Source organism: Daktulosphaira vitifoliae, unplaced genomic scaffold (assembly GCF_025091365.1).
Source record: "Daktulosphaira vitifoliae isolate Bord-2020 unplaced genomic scaffold, ASM2509136v1 Scaffold_1, whole genome shotgun sequence".
In the NCBI taxonomy this organism is placed as follows: Eukaryota; Metazoa; Arthropoda; class Insecta; order Hemiptera; family Phylloxeridae; genus Daktulosphaira; species Daktulosphaira vitifoliae.
Genome location: NW_026099572.1, coordinates 53,302,413 through 53,329,476, shown reverse-complemented (window position 1 = coordinate 53,329,476; position 27,064 = coordinate 53,302,413). Strand labels below are relative to the sequence as shown.

The 27,064-nt window shown below is 28.7% G+C and overlaps 2 protein-coding genes across 2 annotated transcripts; one reads left to right on the top strand and one right to left on the bottom strand.

Moving 5' to 3' along the window:
* The first annotated feature begins 355 nt into the window (after positions 1-355).
* On the top strand, positions 356-14,745 carry LOC126904797 (glucose dehydrogenase [FAD, quinone]-like). The gene is made up of 2 exons (XM_050684057.1): positions 356-651; positions 12,676-14,745. Exons 1-2 carry the CDS (start codon positions 610-612, stop codon positions 14,461-14,463), a joined length of 1,830 nt encoding a protein of 609 aa, XP_050540014.1. The 5' UTR covers positions 356-609; the 3' UTR covers positions 14,464-14,745.
* A 9,244-nt stretch (positions 14,746-23,989) lies between these two features.
* LOC126894433 (uncharacterized) lies at positions 23,990-25,249 on the bottom strand. Its single transcript, XM_050665479.1, has one exon. It carries the CDS (start codon positions 25,247-25,249, stop codon positions 23,990-23,992), a length of 1,260 nt encoding a protein of 419 aa, XP_050521436.1.
* Positions 25,250-27,064: the final 1,815 nt, after the last annotated feature.

Here is a 27,064-nt window from a genome sequence, read left to right as displayed (position 1 = left end):
TCAATATTCTATCATGTCTAATTGAATCGAGTTTGATCTTAAAATTTAAAATATGTCTGTAGTTTTATACGTAGATGGCAGGAGGCTGAGACCGAGAAATTTCGTGATAAAAATAACAACACCCGCGCTTCACATTCAGTCATTACTTTAAATTGTTAATTTCTATAATACTGGTCCAAAAGTTGTTACTTAGTGGTATTTATAATGATAATAATATTTATCTTGTAGTTTATTAAGTAGTTGCTGTTGTTTGTCTTAAAAACTAACTTATAATCATATTAATAACGTAATGGTATGATAACGAATCTGAATAAAAACCCAATTAAATTGTAATTTAGTATAAATCAAGCATTGTCGATGTACAATATTATAGTCAAAAGTTTATTAGCATGTGAATAAGCCATACCGTTTAATATTTGATTTAATTCATATTTCGAAATATACCAAATAGTTATGTATTAATGTTTATTATTTTATTTGTAATCTATCATTTTTAATTTGAACATTTTTTAAATTTTTATTTGAGTAATTTAAATTTTAATCTAGTACAGTAAAATATTTTAAACATAATTTGCTATATATATTCTATTTATAAAAAATAGCACAGACATGATCTATCAATTTACATTAAAAGTGGTCAGTTTACTTTGGGTAAGTGCAAAATTCGTAAACAAATTTTACGTACAATTTTTTTTATTTTTGAAAAATAGCTAATTATAATTAACAAAAGAAGATGAACAAATTTCCAATTTATCTTCTACTTAGTTAAATGTATTAGTATAAAGGCTGTCAGGGGTACATCTAAACTTTTCTATCGGGAGTAATAAAGAAAATATTTTTATTTGAATAGCAACCAAAATGAAATTTTGACTGGAAATAGTTTTTTTGAATCATAACTGTTACCGATAACATGCTCTCAGTGATTAACACTTCAGATCGGTGGTGGTTTTTCAACCTTTTTCTGGAAGAGTCCAAAAAATATCTTACTATATTAAATATAATTATTAATATATATTTTATTAAATTTTATAACAAAAAATCTAATCTTCCTTTTTGTTTTATATAATCTTGCGAGAACTGCATAAACTGTTAAATAATTTTCATCTTTATTTATTGTCATCATTGCCAACCCGTTTAGTTTAGCCAAGTAATTTTTTTTAAATTAAATGTATTTCTTTTATTTCACTAATTATAATTAAAATCTTAAATAATGCGTATTAAGTTATAAAAATGATTTACCTCTGTCATAGTATTTTTTAAATATGTTTTGATTAGCTTTAAATTTGAAAAGTTGCGGTTTATTACAGTGGAGACTAGTAAAGTAACAAGGATTTGATAAACTTTCGAAATACTTGGGTATATTTCTTTATTGCTGACTGTTATAGCTTGAAGACCACTTTCTGTTTTTTAATCTTTTTTGCCATTTTTATATTCTTCTCTTTGATATAGTAAATACAGTAGATAACAGCGAATGATTTATTAATTCTATATATTCTTTATAATAATATGCTAATTGAATAAAATAATCTACATTTTCTTCTGTTTTGATGACTGAAAATTATTAAGTTTAATCTTGTGACTGACATACCATTGTTCGAGTTCTGTTACGTAATAATCAATATATGAAATAGATATAAATGTTAAGTAATATTTCTCGACGGATTTTGTTTGAATATTCATTGTGTGTATCTGTTCTCATAAAACTCTTGGCATTTTTATTTTCATTTAAAATTTTTTAGCTAATTTACGTACAATTTTATAAATATATCGAAATTATTAAATAAAAACAAATTTGAATAGAGAATTGTTTTTTACATGATATTTTATTATAAAAAAATTTTTAGTATTTGCTTAAAACTTTTATTATAATTCTATAACGTTTATGAAATTATAAGTTTAATATAATTATAAATGATTTAACATAACGTTTATGTTAAATCTTGTCTGTCAAATACGGAATTTATTGAGATGAAATAACAGACATAGTGTAATTATTGCCACTTGAGAAGTAAGTAATTTGAAAATAAGTAAAAATACATTTATAATCTCTATATATTTGATTCCTGGGAACCTCGTTACAACTAACTATTTTATCCAAACTGTAAAAATATATCTATGGAAAAATTAAATAAGTTCCAAATATTTTATTTAAAATAACAAGAAATCTGATCTATGCAACGTGTACAATAATTAATGCTCGCAGCAGCTCCTGAAGAGGTCTAAACCCGTTGAAACCCTTGTAAATTCGCCATTGCTTTAGACTACTTGTAGTCAATATATACAATTATTGACTGAAAGTTTTTTTTATTTTCCATATATCCCTTAAAGAAAACTTTCAAATTTTTTTATATAAATAAGACAGAAATGTAATGAGTACTAAAAGTAATTAATTGACATGATGAATAATATGTTACTCATATCGGGACTGTTCTGAATTTACCTACTTACAGGGGGGGATTCTAAATGACAACTTTTTCACAAAAAATTAACTTTTACACTTAATTTTTGAAAGTGTTCCGGAAAGTCTGACACTTTTATATATATCCTAAATTAAAGCTAAATATTATAATTTATTATGGAAAAAAAAATTCTGACTTTATTTTGTCTTCATGGAGAAAACAGACATCAAATTTAATAAAAAAAATACGATTATTATAAAAAAAATTTTTTTATATTTTTAACTTTATAACGCTATAACATTTTGAAAAATGTATGGATTATTATAATTTTTTTTTGATAAGTACTATTTATATTTATGTATTATTCATATATGTATNAACAATACTTAAATTTTCGAAAATAAAGTGTTACATATGAGCCGTTCGCTGCAATAATGACCTAAGGTCACTTAGGTCGTTTTTCGGGCGACACTAGAAACGGGTAGATAAACTATTCATAAGTACCCCTACCAAATTTCATAAAAAAATATCAATTATTGAGGCCGTGGTGAACAAATGAATATAGGCGCGTAAAAGAAAGCGCTGCGCCAATTCACAGTTGCATTCCCGTGTAACAGCTGATTAGCATAGTGCGTTAGTATACAGAGGCTTTTATAAATAACTATTGTTTAATATTATCCACTTGAAGAATAACAGCTATGGATGTATCAACATCAACAACTTCAACTTCCATGGCTAGTGACAATCCGGGGTTAAAAAGAAAGTTAAAAAGTGGAAAATGGGCCCGTAACAAAAGAAAAGATAAACGTAACAGCGGCAAAGCGTATAAAAATATAGCTGGAAATGATGTATCTCGCAAACAGTTTAGAAAGATAGAACATTGTTGTCGGGCCCAATGTTTTTCAAATTTTAATAGAGATTCCCAAAAAGAGTTTTTTAGAAATTTTTATGTTTCACAAGATAAAGAAAAACAGGATACTTATTTAATGAGTTGTGCACATCGTGAAGGAGTTAAACGTCATAAACTGGCTCCCGTAACAAAAAACCGAGAGTGTTCGTGGAAGTACAGTTTAAAATTACATGGAAAAGATATAAGTGTGTGTAAAGAGTTCCTTATTAGTTTATATCAAATCAGCGATGGCAGAATGAAGACCGTATTAAGGTTTTGCAAACAAAGCGTTTCCCAAGCTACAGAAAATCGTAGCAAACAGCCGAATCCTAAAAAAAATACCTGATGAAGTTTGGGCCTTAGTTAAAGAGTATTGGTTCCTTATACCTCATAAAAAGTGAATAATAATTATAATTAATATAATTTTATGACTGATTATTTGAAAAAATCAATAACTTTTAGTCGTTCGCCTGAAAAACGACCTAAGTGATTTAATATTTAAACGGTTATTTAACAATTAAAACATTAAAATTTTAGTTCTTTGATCATGAATTTTCATTGTATGATACTGCTACTTGCATTTGAAAAACTTAGTTTTCTAATTCTCGTCATTCTCCTTAAAATAATACACTTTTAAATCTTTTAACCTTGTTTTCTCAAAACTATGATTTGTCACTTAGGTCATTATTGCAGCGAACGGCTCATATATTTATTTATTCATATATTACACTTATAAATCATAAAAATTGTAATCAGAATATAAATAAGGAAATAGAAGATCATGTAGCTTTTGGAATAATCCATTAGTTTTTAAAATTAAACATTATCTACAGATTTTACAGATGGTCTTGTATGAGCATGAAAATGATTGAGTTACAATAATATTTATTGAATAAAATGATGTAATATAATTTTCTCTCGGGATATGAGTACGAGAAGATGCATTAGAAGATGTAAAATATAGAAAAGCAAATGATGTTTGAAAATTTATTAATATAGTAATAATTTGAAATAGAAATTATTGTGATTAATGATCACACATAGATTATCAACAACGCCACTCGTACCAGTAGTTATCTAGGCTTGTGCTGACTGTGAGTCGTGTCAATAAATACCTCGAGTAGTATAGGAACCACTTGTAGGTCCTCTATCTTTGCAAGAGAGTCTTTATTATAATTGACTACACAGGTAATCTACTCAAAGATTGGACTAGGCTGGCTAACTTCGTACAAACATTATTGATGCTCTTTATTTATTCAGACAATATTTTATTCTAGAGAACACTATATTTTTCAGGTTCCTTACTTAATTCATGTATTCATTATTCTTAACTTTAAACCTTATAGATCTTTTGTGAAATATGATTTTACCTTAATGATTTCTGGAGTAAGGTTCAAAAAATGAATATACTTCAGTTTTCTATGAAAAATCATATTTTGTCAAGTCACTTCTTGCATTCGTTGAAAGTTTGTAAGGTGAAGTAGTAGAGAGAGAGATTGACAGTTTTTATGCCCTTTTATATTAAATTGATTTCATCTATATGTGCAAGACCTTTTACTATTATCTGTTTATTACTCAATTGTGTTATTTATTACATATTATTTTACTTAAATAGATGATTTGTCACAACTAAAGAATTTCTCATAGTTATTACATTAGATTTGGATGAATGCATTTTTAGACATAATTCTCGGAATAGCTTAAAGGATTGACACGAATATTTTATATTTAATTTGATGACTAATAGACAATAATTTATAGACTACTTAATAATTAGTGGTGTATGTGTTATAACAAAATACAATTTGTAAATATGACGTTATTTTTTTTTTTTGTTGAAGTATCATAAAATGTACATAATATTTTGCAAGGTGCAGATATAAAATCGTATCCTAATAAAAACTATGTGTTTGGAGCACTAAAAAAATTGTCTGTTTTTCGCGAATAATTTTCCTAGGTTTATGTTACTAAACTTTTTCATTTAAAAAAAAAAGTTGAAAATCGGAGATCTTTATATTTATTTATTCTAGCATTGACCAACTTTTCAATGCTTTATTATATAATACTTGTTTATTTCTTAATAGATAATTTTCTTATTTAGAAAAATCTAATATAAGAAAAGTAAGAAAGATTAATCGATAATAACTTTCGGACCAGAATTTTAGAAGTTATTGAAATTTTTTGTACCTAGACAATAGGAAAAATGTGACTAAAAAATAACTAAAGACAAAAATAACAACACTTTTTTCTTACCTCTAGCAATCACTAAATAAATTCTCAATACTATATTATTTAGCAATTAATTAAGTGGTTCATGATAAGCGAATCACTCTTTATATTTAAAAAAATCACACACAGTTCAAGTAGATTTTGAATTAATAATAAATTAAGTTTTATAATGCACGAAATTAAATAGAATTATATAAATTAATTTTATCATGTTCTTATTTGTTATATTATTAGAAAGTTTTTACATTATATTTAACTATAGACTAACTTTCAGAGTTAAATTTTTGAAAATGAATAGCAAAGATTATATCATAAGACTCTATTCAGGATATAATCATAATTAGTAGCTTGATTTTTTTAAATATTATAAGAGTGATTTAAAAACAACAAAAATGTTTTAATATACTTAACAAAATTTCTACTTAAATTATTTTGATAGAAAATTTAAAAAGAATGAACAAGTAACTATTTTTTACTAAGTAAATTTAATTTTTTTTAATAATATTAATAATCTATACATCTCATTAAATTATGTTGATTAAGTTTAGCAAAATAAATAACAAAAGTAGTAATCAGTAAAATAATACCACAAGTTTATATGATTAAATACGATTTAGTGATTGAAGAGACTAATAACATTGGTTACATTCATAAAATATTATAAAATATAATATTATTAATATAATATAAAATAAAATACAACTATTAATTATATACCACTATATTTTTCAGGTTCCTTACTTAATTCATGTATTCATTATTCTTAACTTTAAACCTTATAGATCTTTTGTGAAATATGATTTTACCTTAATGATTTCTGGAGTAAGGTTCAAAAAATGAATATACTTCAGTTTTCTATGAAAAATCGTATTTTGTCAAGTCACTTCTTGCATTCGTTGAAAGTTTATAAGGTGAAGTAGTAGAGAGAGAGATTGACAGTTTTTATGCCCTTTTATATTAAATTGATTTCATCTATATGTGCAAGACCTTTTACTATTATCTGTTTATTACTCAATTGTGTTATTTATTACATATTATTTTACTTAAATAGATGATTTGTCACAACTAAAGAATTTCTCATAGTTATTACATTAGATTTGGATGAATGCATTTTTAGACATAATTCTCGGAATAGCTTAAAGGATTGACACGAATATTTTATATTTAATTTGATGACTAATAGACAATAATTTATAGACTACTGAATAATTAGCGGTGTATGTATTTGTGATGGTGTATAACATCTGCATCGAAGCGTTTTTTATGATAGTGATTTTAATCTCTGTTAGATATAATAAACTGGACCCAACTATGCCATGTCCCTACTGTGCCGCGACTTCACTGTGCTGGGTTTTTTATTCTACTTCTTTATTTTTTATTGTTATAGTAAGGTTACTTTGATGTTCTAAAAGAGTAGAAATATTGATTTGTTTTTTAGATACTTACAGCACCGGATTGGGGTAATTAAGTCCACTCAGATTTTTACTCAAGATGCATTTCCTTTTATTTCACATCAAAAATTACCCCTCAGTGCGTTACTCGTATTTACAAGAATTCTCTCCCGTATTACGCCTATTTTCAGGCATTCATGCCTTTAAAGTTTATCTAAAACTATTTAATGAGTTAAATGAGCTCCAATAATAATAACATAACGTGCAATGTAGGCGATGTAATTTTTTATCACCTTATATCCGGTTAAAAATTGCTTCTTATCGAATCAAATAGATAACTGTTAAACCTAAGAGTTTTTGATAATTTACAAAATAACTGTACTTATTTCTTTGAGCTGGTTTATAAAAATCGTATGTTGTAGTTTAAGGCTGATATTATATTGTTATTAGTTGCTTTATTATAATATTAAAATAAATAATAACATACTTGGGCATAATATTTTTCTGAATATCACAGAAACGTTGTTTAAAATATTTATCTAACCTAAAAAATAATATATTTATTAATCTAAATCATGCAATTTATCTATTATTCAATTGGTGAAAATTTGAGAAATGTATATTAATCTAAAATTTTGAATAAATATACATGCTTCATAATTTTAATATGGAAATTATTTTTTAAGTATTATTATTCGGTAATTTTGTAGTTTGTTTAATTAGGATAACTTTGAAAGAAAAAAATTGTATTACAAAAAAATTTAATATAAATGTGAGTGTTTAAATTGTTAAAAAGTATTTAATTGATGCATTAGGCTGAGTAATATATATTGTGTATAGTATTTTATAATATATTCTAATAACTTATTTTGTTTGATAAGTAAAATATAAAATAATTTGTAAATATGATTTATAAAAGTATTCTACTCAAGTATGCTTAATAATAATAACAATGATAATAATAATAGGATATTATTACCTAGAAGTAATTATATCTATCATAAAATGTAAACCCAAATATTTCAGGGGCGTTATTTGGGTGGAGGGCATAGAGTGTGCGGATGTACCCTTACCTTAAAAATAGTCCCAATTGGTCTGCAAAAATAATACACCAATTTTTTATATATCAATTCAATTTTTAAAATCATTGTATTATTATAGTTACATGGGTCAATGAACAAATATTTTGTTATCAATTAATTAAGTAAACAATAAATATATCATACTAAGCCATTGATATTCGAACCGGACACAAGATATTGATATTCATAACTGTTTTTATTACGTCTTTTTTGCCGCGCAGTTAACGGAAATCATTGATAACGGTAATGAACTAATAAATATAAAATTCAACGATTGCTACGACTCCGACGCTATGTTATTTTATATATTATTAAAATAGTAAATATTATTATAATTTATATTTACTAATTATATTGATTCATCGTCATCATCTATTAATGGTAATGTATTGTCGTTGTAGCCACTCCTCTCTGACGCCAAATGTTCAGTGAAACAAAAGACACACAGTTCATAAGTTCCAATATTGTTTCCTTGAGCGTCATTTTGGTTTCTATCTAGTTATTTTTCCTTTGAAGATGTTGCTTATAAAGTCATTGTGTCGGATGATGTGTCCGATTAACTCTATTTTCTTGATTCAATCACCTTCATCAGGTGTCATTCTTCTCATACTTCTTGTAGCACTTACGCATTTCTTTTCTTGTCTATCCATCTTGTCTTCGTCATTTTTCTCCATATCAATAACTTTAATGCCTCTAGTTTGCTTCTATCTTTCTTGTCAATTGTCCATGTTTCACTGCCTTATGAAAGCAAACTACAGACAAATGTTTTAACGTATCTTTTACGTGTGCCAATACTCAGATTTTTATTGGTGAGAAGCTGATTCTTGTTTTGAAATGCTTGCTATCCAATGCTATTATTTTTTTGATGTCTGGAGTTGATTTGTTATTGGAAGCTATGATACTTCCAAGGTAGCAGAATTCTCGGACTTCTAATCGTGTATTGTTTATTTGTACATTAAGGTTTAGATCTGAGTGAATTTTACTTATAAGCATTGTTTTGGTTTTCATTGAATTTATTTTCATTTTAAATTTATCAAGTGCATTAGATAGAATTTTTAGAATATTATTCATGTCATGTTCAGACTCTGCTAAGATAACAATGTCATCCGCAAAGCTAATACAGTGTATATGTTGACCATTTATTTTCATATCATTGGTCTTTGTTTTCATTATATCTATGCTCATTTCAATAAAATGATTGAATAGATAGGGCGACAAGGGTATCCTTGTCTCACTCCTCTCCTTATACTTGCTTCTTTTACCGATTCATTTACGATTATTTCTGTTGTGTACTCTTTATATAAGTTGAAGATAAGCCGTCTATCTTATGTTATAATTCAAATAACAAAAATTAATAAAATAAAAATAGAAATAATGATGATCAGGTCTTGGGTTTTTGTATATGGTGAAAATCTGATGTTGTGGTTCTATCGGGATCGTATGGTTCGACGGTTTAGAATGACAAAGACAAGTAGATATAAAAATAATAAACGCAGTACATGTGTTCGAGGTATAATAAACTTTTGTCTGGTTAGTTTCTAATGTCCTATCTAAGAGGCAACGAGACGGCAGAGCCAGTTCACGAATACTATATAACGTGATTATGTATAATTTCTTTAACCAACCAGTCAAAATTGACATTTTAAGATATTAATTTAATAAATTATCTATTGCTTTGTCATCTTTTACTCAAACTTATTAACTCAAAGTAATTGGGATAACATAAAATTACTTACTTCTTTTATTTTTGCAAATTGCTGTAAGATGATTTGATAAATATCTCGATATGTTTATATATGATTAAAAGTATTTAATTCGCACTTTGTCAAAAGATAAATAATTAAAACAAGATCTTTTCATATATAAATAAAACGCTTAAAAGTCAGCCGACAACAACACAGAGCTGTGACTGATAATTGTTTTTTTTATTCTTATTTCAATTCGGAGAAAGCAAACTCTCTCTCTTTCTCACTCCTTGAAGTCTGAAAGGATTTTAGTGCTTTTTATAGTAAAATGATAGTACCTCCAATCCAGGGATATTGTTGTCAGCGCTTTTAGTGTTCTTTTTAGTTTATTGTATTTAATTATACATTACATGATTATTATATTGAGATAGCATATTTAACAATTGATAAATTGACATATATATATATATATATATATATAATAAGAAATTGTGTTGAACATTGTATTTGTTATGACAGATAAATTATTTGTTTGTTTACAAGTTGTTTAAAATACAGATTATACATTTTTCATTGATAATTGTAAGGTGCGTAATGCAAAGCATTTAACATATTACGACACTTACCAATCAATTTGTTTTTCTCTTAATATCTTTAATAAGATTTTTCAATTCACTTAATCAATAGCCTACTCTAGATCTATGAATGTTGCTATAGTATTTCTATTCAGTGTAATTCTTCTCTCAAGGATCTGTCTCAGTGCTAATATCGCTTCTTTTATTCCTCACTCTTTCCTAAATCCAAACTAATCTTCAGATATATTTTGTTCTATGTATTCTCTCAATCTGTTCTTCATAATGTTTAGAAGTATTTTTGAAGCGTGAGAAAAGAGCGTTATAGTTCTATAGTTTCCACATTCTGTTGATTTGATTTTCTTCGGAACTGTTATAGTTCTATTTTTGACAAAAACCAGTGGTAGACTTCCACTATTATAGTTATCTTTAATATCATTGTCTTTTCTCCTATATTTTCAGTAGTTCAGCTTGAATATCGTCAATTCCTGTTGCTTTTTTGTCACTCAATTCTCCTAGAGACTTTTCGAATTCATTTATCAGTATTTCAGGTCCTTTTCTATCTTCATTTTCATCTATTTAATTTTTTATATATTCCTCTTCATTTTCGATATCCTCTTTTCTTTCATATACATTTTCCACTTCTTTAACTCTTTACCTTTTAATTTTTAAACAGAATTTTGCCATTTTTATCTTTAAATATGTTGTTGGATGTCTTGAGTTTATATTACAGTTTTTAATTTTATTAAAGGCTTTTCCTGTATTGTTGCTCAGTAGATCATGCTCTATTTCTTGTATGTTTTGATTTAATCAAAATTCTTTTTCTAGACGGCATTTTGTTGTTACTTTGTTTTTTATCTGTTTATATAAATTGTATTCTCTGTCCTTTAATTTGTTCCTTCTATCAATGAATTCAAGAATTTGACCAGTCATCTATGGGTTCTTTGGTTCTATTTTATTCTTACCAATTATTTTATTTACAACTGTAATTATGTTCATTTTCATATTATTCCAGACTTTTTCTCCAGTTTCAAGTTCATCTAAATTCCTTTTGAATTCTTCTGTTATATTTTGGTATTTTAGTTTTCCAATGCACCATTTCTTCTCTTTTGTTACTTTTGTTATTTTCTTAAATTTGAAGTTGCATTATGGCATCACAAGTTATGGTTCGTATCGATGTCATATCCTAGGTAAGCATAGCTAGATTTGATCTGATTTCTGAACTTAGTTTTTACGAGGATGAAATCTATTTGATACCGACTTCTATCTCTAGGCGCTTTCCATGTATATCATTCCTTAGCGGTACTTCAAAGTACGTATTTGTTACTATCAGTACCCGTTAACCACAGAATTATAACAATCTTCTCTCTCTTTTGTTTCTCTTCCCTAGTCCATATTTTCCAGAGAAGCTATTTCTTTCATAGCCTATTGAGGCGTTAAAATTGCTTATGATAAATACGTTTGAGATGCATTTTGTTAACTGCATTAGTTCTTCAATCTGTTCGTATGTCTTTTCAATTTCTTCATCCGTACTTCTAGATGTAGGGAAGTACACTTATAAATATAAATGTTTGTAGGCTTTGCTTCTATGTTCACTATAAGAAATCTGTCATTTAGGTGGTATGAGTTGAGTCCTTTGTCTTTTGACTTTCCTCGAAGTATCACTGCCACCCCGTTTCTACCTTTTTACTCATTTCTACTATTGCCACTATTGGGTTCGCCATACCTATAGTATATGTAAGCCATATACTCTCCTATGGGATTATGTTAATTGTGATTCACAATCTATGGAAAAATTAAAAGAAGAATATTTTACTTAGGTAAGTATTTCTATTTTTTATATGGCCTGATGAAATTTAAGAATGGCCTACTTGAAATCTTACACACACAAAAAAAAAATGAAATGAAGCCCCTGAAATATTTACGAGATGCCCCAATTTAATTAAAAAAAAAATATGGTTTTTATTTAAATAACAAAAGTTTATAATAGTTTAAGGCATTATAAATGGTAGATATTTTTCTCATAGAGTGGCTCAACAAAAAATCAAATGTGTGTGTCTAATTTTTGACTGTTCCAACAGATTCTATTGTTTATAATTCACTGAATATACAGAGTATAAGTTTTTAGTTTGGAGCATCTCGTAAATATTAGGGCCTACATTTTATGACCGTGAATACATAATAATATTTATGTATGTATTTTTGACACCTCGTTGGTGTTATATTGGATTACTGTGTTAAAATCACCAAACGCTGCGTTAGCTATCTTATAATAGTAATAAGATATTGAGATGTGAGGACTAAATTGTTATCGTATAAAATGATATAATAGAAATTAAATGAAAGTTTCATAATAACAGAAAGAATAGGACTAAAATATTGTGTGTACATTTTTTCATTTTACAAATGATATAAATATTTTTTTTAGACCTTAGGATTTGTGGAAGCTATTCAATATCCGTTTAATTATGCACCCAAATTATTTTCAAACACTAATGATGAAAAGTTTGACTTCATTGTAGTTGGTGCTGGAAGTGCAGGAGCAACTGTTGCTTCACGGTTAAGTGAAATTTCAGAATGGAACATATTATTATTGGAAGCTGGCGGTGATCCTCCTGAAATAAGTGAAATACCATATAAATTCACTAATACGTTAAGAACAAAATATGATTGGCAGTTTCATTCTGAACCAGAAAAACACATTTTTAAATCATTAGATCAAGAGACACTTACAATTAATAGAGGTAATATGCTTGGTGGAACATCTTCTATGAACGCAATGATGTACTTTAGAGGTACAAAAAAAAATTTTAATGGTTGGGAAAGTAATGGAAATACTGGATGGAGTTTTAATGACGTACTTCCCTATTTTAAGAAGTCCGAAAATTTTACCGACTCAAAAAGATTTAATTCAAACATACACTCCAAAGATGGCCTACTTACTGTAAGTCGTAATTTAATAATAGACAACGTTTATCCAATAATTGCTGAAGCAAATGAGCAATTAAATTTAAGTTCTATAGAGGATTTCAATCAAATAGAGCCAACAATTGGATATGGAAATATCTATACAACTACGCGTAAGGGTCTTCGATGTAGTACTTTAAAAGCTTTCCTCATTCCAGCTAGTAAACGAAAAAATCTTTTTGTATCAAAAAATACAGCAGTCACACGAGTGTTGATTGAAAATAATAAGGCCGTTGGAGTTGAATTTATTACACCAAATGGCGAGGTTAAATCAGTAAAATGTTCACATGAAGTTATTTTATCAGCTGGAGCAATAATGAGTCCACACATACTTATGTTATCTGGAATAGGACCAGCAGAACATTTGAAAAGCCTTGGAATTGATGTAGTAAAAGACTTGCAAGTAGGCTACAACTATCAAGATCATGTGTCATTCCCAGGCTTAGTGTTTACATACAATAAAGAAAAAACTATAGAAGAAAAACAAAGAGATGCTAATGATTACATAGAGAAGCTTTTAAACGCTACAACTAATGAAAAATCTACATTAGGTTTATTAGATTTAAATATATTCATAAAATCAAATTCAGAAATGGAATATCCAGATTTGCAAGTTTATCCTGCAAGATATATTTTTAACAGCTCAAAAAACACTTTGAATGGAAATAGCGAATTTCAGAATTTTTACGGATTTTCCTCTCAACTTTCAGAAATGTATGATGAATTGAACAAAAAAAGTGATCTGATTTTTATGGTACCTGTATTGCTTAATCCACTAAGTACTGGAAGAATAATGTTGCGTTCAAAGAATTTTTCAGATAAACCAAAAATAATAACCAATTTTTTATCATATGATAAAGAGTATGAAGTTATATTGAAAGGTATTGATTATGTTGTGCAACTATCAAAAACTGAACCATTTATCAAAGCTGGTATAAATTTTGATCAAACTAAAATACCAAATTGTAGAGATTACGATTGGGGAACTAGAGAATATTGGATATGTGCAATACAGAATGTCGCAGGTCATATATTTCACCCAGTTGGAGCTTGTAAGATGGGTCCACTAGATGATAAAACATCGGTAGTCGATCCTACTTTAAAAGTTATTGGAATTGAAAATTTAAGAGTGATAGACAGTTCAATTATACCTGTTATTGTTTCATTAAATACAAATGCAGTTACAATTATGATTGGGGAAAAAGGTTCGGATATGGTAAAAATATTCCATAACAAACCAATAAATTGAAAACAAAGACTAATTGTATATTCAATACTAAATTTTCTAAAAGAAACTTAAAACATTTTTTATAATTATAGAAAAGGCAAAAAGCTATTTCCTACTTTATTTATTTGTAATTCATAATACTTTGTCATTAAAATGATAATTGTAATTTTAAAATGTGACTAGTTGAAATATACATAAATATTAGGCTCTTTTATAAAAATTACAAGACAATGTAAATTTACATAACTTTATTCATTCTAATATATTTTCACTTTATATACATATACATATATATATTCCAAAAAAGGGATTCATTTTGTGATTAATAAATATTTAAATTATGATTTTTCAATAAAAGAAGTGTTTTTATCAGTATTACAAAATTGCACAATTTTATGCAGAGTTGACACGTATAAATAAATNGGTCGCGGGGTTCCGTGTATAGAGAACGACGCGGTCCGTGTCACAGAGTGTTTAGTAAGTCAGAAAACAGGTCAATTGTTACAAACAATAAGAACAATAGAAACCCATTTACTTATTTACCAATCACTAGGGGGTGGCCATAAGCTAAATTGGTATTTTTTTTTTAATAATATTTAAATGATTGCAATGTCTAATAATCAGTACACAGACAAATTAATTTTTTAAGTCGTGATTAAGTCTAAATTTTAGCATTAATAATAAATATAATTATCAATCAGTTAATTATAACAGCTAAAAATAATTGAAATGCGTTATGTAGGTGTTCAGAAGGATGACCATTAATTATGCACTTTTAAATTGCATAGTGCTATCCCTTAGAATTGTTTGAATACCCGAAAAAGAGGGTTAAAAATGATACACCCTTAGGGTAGTTTTTTTTGTCTATCTCAAAAACATTAACTTTTATGAATAAGTTTATAAAGACATTTTTGTAGATATACAATTCATATTAAAAAAAAGATGTCTAAATTTTTTTGAAATTTGTTATTGGCCTAAAAAATTGTATATGCAAATATCCTATATACATCTATTGTTTCATATTCAATAATATTTTTTCTAAAAATAATTTTGCTCTGATTTCAAATCAGCAATTAGAGTTTTTCTATCATCTTGAAAATGACGCCATGGTGACTGAAAAATACACTGTTGTAAAATGTAATGATTTTGTATTAAAGCCATCAGTTCTATTGAACCAAATAATTTTTATATAATAAAAACACTGTCACCTAGTAGATCTGATACCAATGCCTATAAACCTGTGTCCTACATATAGGTCACTGAGCTTAAATGGGTTAACCCATTATGTGAGATTATTATTAGTTAGTAAAAACTAATATTTTCCTATAAAAATCTGGATTAACATGAAATTCAATAACACATCAACAACCAAAACCATTGCTGAAATTAGGCCTGAATTATTTCTGAATATTAGTATATTATAAAATATAACTATAAGAATAAACTATATGGAATATAATTCTAAATATTTCAATTGTATACCTAAAAAATTTCTATTGCATCACTTCGAGGATCGTTTACATACAGAAGACAAGTCTTCAAGATCAAATTTTTTCTGTAAGTTATAGTATGTATCATTCGCTTTAATTAAATAAATTTTTAAAGCTTGGAGAATTTCAGGACCATTTTCAAAAGTTATGTTAAAAAGTTCTATGTTTATATGTTACATTTGCATATTAGAAATTTGAAAAAAAAACCAGCACAGGGGGGTCGCGGCACAGTGGTGATGTGGCATAGTTGGATCAAGTATAATGATATCTGACATTGATTAAAATCACTATAAAAAAAACACTCCAATGCAAATCTATGTCAGATAGTGTTTAATTTTAAAAAATTGGTGTATTATTCCAAATGCTACATGATCTGCTAGATTCTTATTAATATCCTGATTAAGATAAAGTATGTCGAATGAAAAAGGGATTATTAAAAAATATTATTTCTCATAAAAAAAATTTTTTGATCCATACACTTTTCAATAAGTTATAGCATAATAAAGTTAAAAATGTAAAAAAAAAAATCGAGAATTTTAATACAAAAATAGCATTTGGTAGCCATTTTCACTATGAAGACAAGTCCAGAGGTCAAATTTTTTTTTTTCATAATTAAGTACATTTCATTACCTTTAATTTAAGATATATATAAAAGTGTCGGACCTTCCGGAATACTTTAAAAAGTTAAGTTGAAAAAGTAAATTTTTTGTGAAAAAGTTGTCATTTTAAATCCGCTTTGTGGGCAGGTAAGGGGTCAGATTTATAAACAAATATACCAAATGATAGGTAAAGACATCAAACATCTATAAAAAAAAAATTATATTCATATGTTCATTTTTGAAAAAGTTACGGCAGTTTTTAGTAAAAAAAATTGAAAAAATTTCGAAAATTAGCGATTTTTAAATTTGTATTTTTTTTGGAGGTTTCCCTCATTTACGGGGAACAAGGGAAATTTTTTCAATTTTTAGAGTAATGTCTTCGACTAGATACAATTTGTGATCTTTTGACGTATCGTTGAAAGAAATCCGTTCGGCGAGAGTTGAGAAAAAGTGGTAACAGACACACAAAAAAAAAAAAAAACACATCATAGTAAAACCAATACCTTCTCAGTTTCGCATCGAAGCTAAAAAACACATCACAGGAAAATTAAAACCTTCTCAGCTTCGCATCGAAGCTAAAATATTCAGAATTATGTATTTTTATATATACAATTTTGTACAAACGAGATAACGTTTGTAACAACTCCTTTGCCCCAAAAAAATAGTTTTTCTTCTCTGGGTGCCAGTGTAACGTTACCCCAGCACTCGCATTTAAAAATATTAAATTTGAGCGTCCCAAAACTAGTAAGTATTACTTTTTTATGTACAATATTGTATTAACCAATTTAATGATTGTACAACCCCTGTTACTCTAAGAAAATAGTTTTTTACTACATTTAATACGGTTTACTATGAAGAGATATTAAAAACTTGACTAGATATCAAATAAGCACTTTGATTGAACTACTGATAAGAGATGGTCATCTGCTTAAACATTTCTACACAATGGGGGTGACAGAATCACTACTGTGTAAGAAGTGTAGGCAGAAGAGAAAGATTCATTTCACACTATGTGTGAATGTGCTACCCTGGTCACATTATTTCATTAAGAAAAATTTAACATTAAGAAAAAATATTGTTTCTTGAGTACTGTAATCTAAACATGAGTGCAGTAATATTTTTATCGAAATTATTTAAAAGATTTTAATAGATTTAACTGCATCGAGAAGTTTTCCAGATTATTTTAATATTCCAAAACAAGATTATGCAGTCTCAGTTTTATGGAAACCATTTAAATAATTTCCAATTTAAATACGGAATAATAGGAATACCAAACCAATCATATACCAACCATATATAATTGTTTTACTATAAGTAACAGGTAAAATATTGTCAAAAGCTTTAAAATACATTTATAAAAAAGTTGTTAATGTTTTTTATGTGTTTATACTACTACAGAATAATCTTATTTTCTAAATAGCACTATTAATGATTCAACGTGGTAAATTATTTAATTATATACATTTTTAATAGATTTAATTTAATTGAAGTCTAAAATTTACAAATACGTGTGCTGGGGTAACGTTACACCCAGAGAGGAAAACTATTTTCTTGGGGCAAAGTGGGTTGTACAAAAATTAATTTCGTTTGTACAAAATTGTACATAATACTGAATAATTTTTTTACAAATTTCTAATATGCGGGTGTCAGTATAACGCATCTATAATAATAATGACAAATTATTTTAATTAATTATTTATTTACAATTATAATTATGACATGATGCTGTTTGGGTACGAGACCTATATGCCCTTTAACAGTAATATAAAAGGCCAACAGCTAGATAGCTGGCTATATTACATTAAGAACTGAGAGTTTTTAATTAGTTTATATCCCCTAAGAGAAATAACAAAGAGTTACATTAATATCAGTAAAAAAACAAATATTATATTAATTGTCCATAGACAACATACATATTTAACTAGCTTATAAAATAGGAAATAATCTAATTAAGAAAATTACTAGTTGATAACAACTTTTGGATTATAGAAGTTATTAACAATTTAAAGCAATGACTGGAAGCGAGGATTATATGCTGCTATTTTTATTACTATGCTATTTTTATAGTCAATTATGGACTGTACTCTTCGTCCCACAAAAGTATAAAAATAACAACCAATTTACTGGTCCAAAAGTCGTTACCGACCAGTCATTTTCTTAATTAGTATATTTCCTACTTAACAAGCTAGTCAAATATTTATATAACTATTTAATAAAATAAAATTGACATTCTTTTAACTTATTCGGGATGATTTTAAAAATTAATTATTAGCTAGTAAATCAAGAGTTACATGTAACTAAAATAAATAAAAAATTGTTTTTCCAATATTATATTTATATCGCGAGTAATAGAATGGTTTATATATAATACATTTAAACAAATGAAATAATTAGCTATAATATTTCTAATTTTTAACATCAATTAATTGTTTTTGAATAATTTAGTGCTGTAATTATTACCGAAATATTATAAAAAAAGAAAAATAAAGTTTGATATTACTGACTCTCATTAATTAATTATCATTTCATAACTGAATGGACAATTTCGTTTACGATAATTAAATTTAGTTAATTACTTAAAAAATAAAAAATACGATTTATTTACAGTGTCTCACCGAAGAAAAAATATTAAAAATGTTTAACTCAAAAAGCAAACAAAAATATTAAAACATGGCATATATGTAATTCGGTAACAATTTTACCATTTTCAATACTTAATTTTACTTTTAGCATTGCTCTCGAAACACGTATACATGATTTTCTTTATTTATGTAGCTTATATAGTTAAATATTTTTTTTAAAACAATATTTTTAAATAAAAAATGCAATGTAATTACTTACATACTTATTAAATTCTTAATATAACTCCTTGGAGGATTCATTTTAATGTATTTTAATTCAAATAATTTTTATAAAAAAAAATCAATAATTAATTTATAAATATAATTTGATTTGAAAATTAATTTAAATATAACCATGATATTTTTGCATTTACACGTTTTGATTGCATGCGTGACCCTAAATTATATTTATACGTCTACACTGGTGCGTTTCATATCTGCTGATTAGTCGTTAAGTGATGTATTTGCAGTTGCGTCATTAGCTGGAGGGTGAGGGAATTGGGCATTTGCCCCAGTCTAAATTTTCAGTAAAAAACAGGGTCGATCGAGCTCTACTCATACTAAATCGAAACATACCGGGTCATTTAAATGTAATCAAAATAAATAAAACAGTAAAAATCCAAATTTTAGTTTTAAAAATTAATTTTGTTAAGATAAATATTTTTCCTCAATAACTTTTAGTAAATTGCATAATTATTATACAATTTCAAAATTATTTTGAAATTTTCGTATTTGCAGTGATCATAGATAGTTAAATATTTTATTATCCGTTATCACTTTATTTTAAATTAAACGTTTTTATGATTTTATTTTTCTAATAACTATAAAATGCTATTATCTCTTTTACTTCACTAATAATCTGTATTATTGCTAATTTAATTATACTATAAATATTTTAATACAATTGAATCACTCTTTAAAATAGTGGCCACGTCTAAATTTTGAAATTTTTCATATGAAAAAAGTAATTTTTTTTAAAAAATTTAAATTATTTTTCTTTTTTAATTACTATAAGCTGAGATGAAATAAAATAGAAAATATCTTATTCAAATCAATTTTTGGGTTAATTATGTATTTAGATTTATTTAGAAGTGAACTTGTCTTTGAGTATTACAGGTAGTATTGCTAAGTATACTGTGATAACCTACAATTATTGGATCGCTTGATTAATTATTTAATATAAAATTGTGATACATACAACAAATTTTTAATCTATGCCTAGATAAAATCATTTAGTTTTTATTACATATCTTATTAAATAAATACTCAAATTAATTATTTATTATAGAAAGTTTTAAAGAATTCAATAGTTTAAAATAATATATAAAAAGTTATTTTTGAAAATATTTAACATATATTCATTTGATTTTAGCCGTGAAAATTAAAAGTCATTGTATGAATACATTATTATAAATAATTATGATGAAATTATTTATTTTTTAAAATTAATTTATGGCGATAAAATGTATTACTTTTCATTTAATTTTTTTACATATATTTCGCTGTATTTGTTTCTTAATATTAATTTATTTTACTTAGGCTAGTTTTAAAAATATCTAAAAAAATTCAACATCTATATACTGTTACTGTGTAGTAGTTTAATAAAAAAAGTTTTAATATAGCTACACGATGCAAAATAGTGTGAAAATATTATTTGTTATTACTTTAGTGTTTTTAAAGTTGGTATCAAGTGATGATACTGAACAAGATGTTAAGGATTTAGTTGCTCGGTATGAAATTCTTATGTCAAGTGATTCTGGGTATGTTAAACCAGATGCTTTACAAAAAATGGAGGAGTTAAGAAATTTATCAGCTCAAACATTGAAGGATAAGATTGTATCTGAACTAACTAACATACAGTGTGGGTACGTTTACAGTAGTCTTCATTTATTAACTTTGTTTAAAATGTTATGGGATAAAAGAAGTTTTTTATTTTTGATTGGACGTATGTTTTTTGAAAAAAAAAATGAAAAAACTAATGGGGAAGAATTTGGTATTTTAACGTCTGAATCAATGATTAAGGAAGCTATTAGATTGTTATCTTCAGTGTATAATTTAGAAACAAGGTCAGCATTAAATATTATGTGGCTGTTTTACTGTTATGCAGAAAATTTATATAATTATCATTTTGGTTATCATGAAAATAGGACAGAATTTAACATAAAAGAATTAACTTTAGTATACAACGAACTTAATCAATTTACCACGAATTATTGCCGTGAACATAATGTCTACAACAATAAATTTACTAATGGCATTTATTATAATGACTTAGTACGAATTAATGACAGTATAAATCCGGCAGGAGAAATAATAGAAATTATGCAACAGCGTAAAGCTGAAATACATGTCCGAATTGTAAAATGTATTTATGGCACTAATTATTTCAACAAAACTATTCAAAAGTTTCCTATGTATAGGTTGAGATTAAATAAAGCACTAGAAAATAAAAACTTTATGAAAACATTATTGGAAGATTTTGCTAAAATTGAAAATTGGAAAGATATTAAAGAAAAATTAGCATTAGATTATTATAACTCAATTTATAAACACCAATTGGTAGATAGACTTTTAAGCTTAGCGGAGTATCAACGAAATTTTATAAAATTAATTCAAATTCTTACATTACAAGTAACTTTGTCACGTTTAATACGCATACGAAAATATCTTTTCAATTTAATATTATCGACGCGACCTGCGATAAAAAAATGTAAAACAACATTGAGAAAATTTTATGCGTACTTGAATATGAAGAGACTAGTTAAAGATTTAACATACTTTTATAATTATTTTTGTCTACATGATGACATTTGGTTCAAAACATACGTTCAGGAAATACGCAACATAAAAAATATCACAATAGAAAATTTGAACGAAATTATTAATAGCACAGCTACAACATTAAATTCCTTTTACGCTATGTTTTTTAATTGTACTTCCACTTATAATGCCGAAGATGACAACTTTTTGGGTTCAACTTTATTATCTGTGTACATTCGTAGTGTAATGCATGGGATCGATTTTCAAGTTATAAAATCTTTTATAGATTTCACTAACTATTTAGAAAATTTTAGGGAACACAGTAGCATTAACGAAAATGAAATAGAATTGACAAATTGATAAAGAACCCAAGTTTTTTAAATTTAATTCACCTTAATTTAATAGTAAAATATTATACTAAGCTTCATAAATTTTAAGCCAGTGAATATTTTAGGTTTTTTTCAATAATTTTTACAGTTTAAGATTACGTTAAAAATATATTTTTTATTATTTTTCTTTAACAAAAAAAATTGATTTTAATTTTAAACTTTTTTAAAGTCTGCTTCTAAAAAAGCTGTGTTTGGTCGATAATAAGTTTAGTTTTAGTACTTATTGAGTTACGAACATTTTAATACATAGCAATAACATGTAAATGAGGATATAGCTCGTACTTTGTATGTGCTCTCCGCTGTATTATATTCCCACTCACTGTTTATTTGCTCAATAAGTACTTATCCTAAAGTTATCAAATCATCGCAATTTAATTAAATTTAAAAATTTAAATTATAGGTATTTTAATCTAATAAAAGACGAAAAATTTTTATTCAACTATTCATTATTGTAGAGCTTTTTAAACTAGGTAGTTTTTTTTTATATTAATTAAAAATTAAAATTTGTATACTTAGGGTGATTTCTTAACTACGTCTCATGATATATTTTTGAAAGTCACTGTGATATTATATTATCACTTATAATATTAGGATGATGATATCTTTTAGTAGTATATAAATAGCGGGTACGGGCTCTCAAAGGTGCCGACAATGACGTCATCTATTGTTCTTAGAACAATGGGGCGCTATTGTTCTCGGAAAACAATAGGTGCGCTACGAGCTCTCAAAGGTGCCGACAAATGACGTCATCTATTGTTCTCGGGGAAAACAATGGGTGTACAGGTGTGCGGCGGTACGGGCTCTCAAAGGTGCCGACTAATTACGTCATCTATTGTCCCCGGGGTGCAATGTGTGCACAGGTGAGATGCATTCCGTCATGGTGACGTCACACCTGACCTACCGTAACCCCCCTGGCCTCGGCGCCCGTGGGGACTGCATCCAAGTGCATCTCGTGACGTCATCCCTCTAGTTGACGACGTCACATCATTGACCAAAGGGGTAAGCTGCTGTGACGTCATACCTGAACCTACTACAGCTGGACCGTTACAAACACACATACACACACAATCCCTATGACGACGTCACGCTAACGCTAACTCTGTGCTATGAAAATGTGAGCCCTAGATGCCCTATCACGTCGTGATTGTGTCGTGCGCATTGACGCTTGTGCCCGACCGGTGCCCTATGACGTCATACCTAAACATTGATATTAGGGGTAAGCCCTATGGTGGTCGACGTCACACTTCAGCACTGGCCCAAGGTAAGCCCTATGACGTCATACCTAAACCTACTATAGCTGGCTCGTTACACCCACACACACACACATACACAATTCCTATGACGTCACGCTAACGTAACTCTGTGCTATAGTAATTCGAACGAAATACGAATCAATGGACCACCAAATTGTATGTGTAGGATTGTGAGATGCCTGTACATAAAGTTATTCGAACGTCTTCAGAACATCAAATACGAATTTATGGTTAATGGTACGGTACAGCAAATTGACGATCAGTTTATCTAAGTAAATACAAATCTAAATGTCAATAAAAAAATAAATAGTTTATTATCGTTATTTATTATTACATAATGTCATTTATATACAAAAATATCACTTAAAATAAAAGTATATATTATATGCAGATTTTTTTTTTTAATTTTATTTTGTATCCTACTGATTTCTATATTTACAATTTGCGCACTTCTCCGGTGAATGCATTGTATTCCATTTGACAATCGTGTATGATGACGCAGTACAGCGAAGTTTTAGCGGGAAATTGCTCTGCACATTCAAAATCAATACGTAGATCCACTGTGGACGACTTGACGGTATCGTTTTGTTTTGAACAATCTATGACGAATATAGGTCCGATTTTTTTGTAGCTGATTCGATCCAAAAAAGGGTATGGGTTCATCTCTCCATAGTACATTGTTTGAAATTGTGCGTACGAATTATAAAATGTCGAGAATTTGCCTTTGTCGAAATCTGCATTTTGGTTTTCGTACGGGTACTCGTCAGCGTTCAAGTATGCCTTGATGTTACGCAGGAAACAATGATTGAATTCACCGTGTACCCGTTTATTGGCATCTGTGACCATGGCTACGAGTAAATACTTAGGTTTTTCAACACCCGAGAACGTACGCACTGGCCATGTATGAGTGGTGGTTTGTGGTACAAGGGGATATACAGCAGTGTCCCAATGTTGAAACTCTAACGGTAACCATTTTTTGCTGTCGAGTATGCGCATCAGACCCAATTCCGTTTTCACATTTGGTTCAAAGTATTTCACGACCCATTTAATTTTTGTGATATTCACTTTGGTTTGTCTGATCAGCGCAATATTTTCTGCGGTTAACACCGAAGCTTTTTCTGCTTCGTCTTTTGCCAGTAACAATGCTACGGCGCAGTGGTCGGAATTCGATCGGATGAGTATGAGTGTTTGCTTACAGTTGATCAGTGTACGCCGATACCGTTCGAAAAATCCCATACACATTGACAACGGACAATGAGCTACAAATTCGGAATGGTCCATAAAGTTTCCATCATCGTATAATTTATTCACGTTTTTCCACCCGGCTGGATGTAACCGTACGACATCGTTGGGCGTGAACGAACAATATCCTTTCATAGCCGTAGTCACACCAACGTTTTTTACCTTATCAATTTCTTTATTGTTGATCTCAAAACGAATTTCATCGAAAAGATTCATCATACAGTTTTGATTCATTACAATGTTACCAACTGCTCCTGTGGGTTTTGCAATACTCCCCTCTATTTGCAAGTAACTTTCACACGGTATGGTGAATTTTTCTTTGTTGCGCAACTCAATGCGAATCTCATCGTTGTTTCCGTACGAGTTGTTGTAGCTTTGGTGTTCCAGGTAATATTCTCGTTTCACGTTATCGTCTTGAGAGGATTTTTCCAAAACTTGTAGATACTCTGTCATTGTTGACGACGCGGCAGCCCAGTGATTTTAGATATGCGATATTATCTTTCGTAAGTTTCCTCGGCGTCACACGGTATGTTCGATTCGCAGTCCAAGACCGTTTGATGGAACCACCACCGTAACGTATCGACTTGGGCTTCACTGTTGTTGATGATGATGATGATGATATGGTCGTACGATTGTTGTTAAAAATCAACGGCATGTTACAACCATTCGCTACCCGGTGTGTTCAGAAAGTGAGAGATGTATCTATTTATGTCTAATGTGCAAGCGTACGGATAATTCTTCGTCTTTGAGATTTATTTGGTATCCTTCTTGATTACATAGAACGATTCGTACCGTATCCAGCACATTTGTGTTCAATGGGTAGTAAACAATTTGCCTGGGAACTTCTATAATGCGGTAGCCTGGTGGCACGCTGGGAGAAAACTCATGTAAGGTGTGTGATTGTTTTCCATTGTGGTACGAACCCACAATAATATTACAATCCACTCGAATAGACGTAATCGGTGTTATTGTCACTGGATAATCCGATACATGAGTCTTACGTGGTTCCAAATACCGAAGATTGAAACCCAATAAACGGCAAAATGATCTTTCATGTGAGAAATCGATGGGATGTTCACACATTATTTCGTAATGCATCGTCACGTGGTTCACTACGATTTTGAACGATGAGGTCACTTTTCTATCTTTAAATTTTTCAACGATTGTATATTCAAAGGAAATTTTCTCGTACTGACTGGCAATATATTTGCTCAAGTCTTCCAATTCGTACGTACCAACGGGTAGTGTTACTTTCAGCAAGGGTTTCATGACCGGGCAATCCAAAAACGATTATATTGTTAGTTTCATCAATGTTTGGCATTATGTTCCAAGTGTGTAAGCTCAACAGCCCAATTTCACAGTTATCGTCAACGTCAATGTGTGGATGAAATCGGCATTCAATTTGTGATCCCCTACCTGTCACGGTTATCGATGACGGTTTTGTGTTGGATGACATTTTTTTTGTTCTATAAGAAATTTTAAACACAAGTGTCCACAATTCGTTTCGTCGAAAGTCTGATAGTTTCTGTAGTTGTATGTGATATTACAGCCGTTAAAATACCGTAACACTTCCAATGGCGGCGGTAAATTACCAAAACTATCAAAGTACGTAACGTGCTCACCACGTTTACTGTATGCTACCCAATGTGTTCCGCTATTGCTCGAAACGTCCAGATTAATCACGCCCATTTCATTTGTATGTGGTTGTGTACGTGGTAATGTGTCACGACAAAATACACCACGAAATACACGTGGATCGAGCACATGACGAGCGAAATGCTCTATTTCATTATCGTATAATGCACGATTGGGTAGCAGCGGAATTAGTTTTTTTTCACTCTCTGTTTTGAGCGACGTTTTTGTGGTTTCCTCTTCTTCTCGATCCGGTAACCGGATCCGTAAGGACGAATGTACAGTCCTTTACCCGCGTTAACACCAGTACGTCCATTGCGAATGAATTCACTTGCAACCTTTACTACGTTTGCAGCTCCGCCAGCTAGTGCTCCTAGTGCTGACAAACCGGCAAAAATTGGAATTAACGGCAACACTCCTCCGCTTTTCGGGATGTTTAATATGCGAGGTACACTCATCGGACTCTTCTTGATGATCACACGTCTAGCAGCAAGCAAAGCTTTTCGTGCAGCATTTTTCAACGATGTCGGAGATGCCGTCACTTTTTTTTTTTTGAATCCCATACCGAGTTTGCGTTTCAATTTCATTGCGTTTGTCACACCCCAAGCTACGGCTCGTTCTGATAATTTTGCGTCC

Bases quoted from the DNA above. Each gene is read 5' to 3' on its own strand.
- LOC126904797 (XM_050684057.1), top strand. From the start codon at position 610: ATGATCTATCAATTTACATTAAAAGTGGTCAGTTTACTTTGG. The intron at 652-12,675 runs GTAAGTGCAAAA...TATTTTTTTTAG, and splicing joins AAGTGGTCAGTTTACTTTGG to ACCTTAGGATTTGTGGAAGC.
- LOC126894433 (XM_050665479.1), bottom strand. From the start codon at position 25,249: ATGACAGAGTATCTACAAGTTTTGGAAAAATCCTCTCAAGACGATAAC.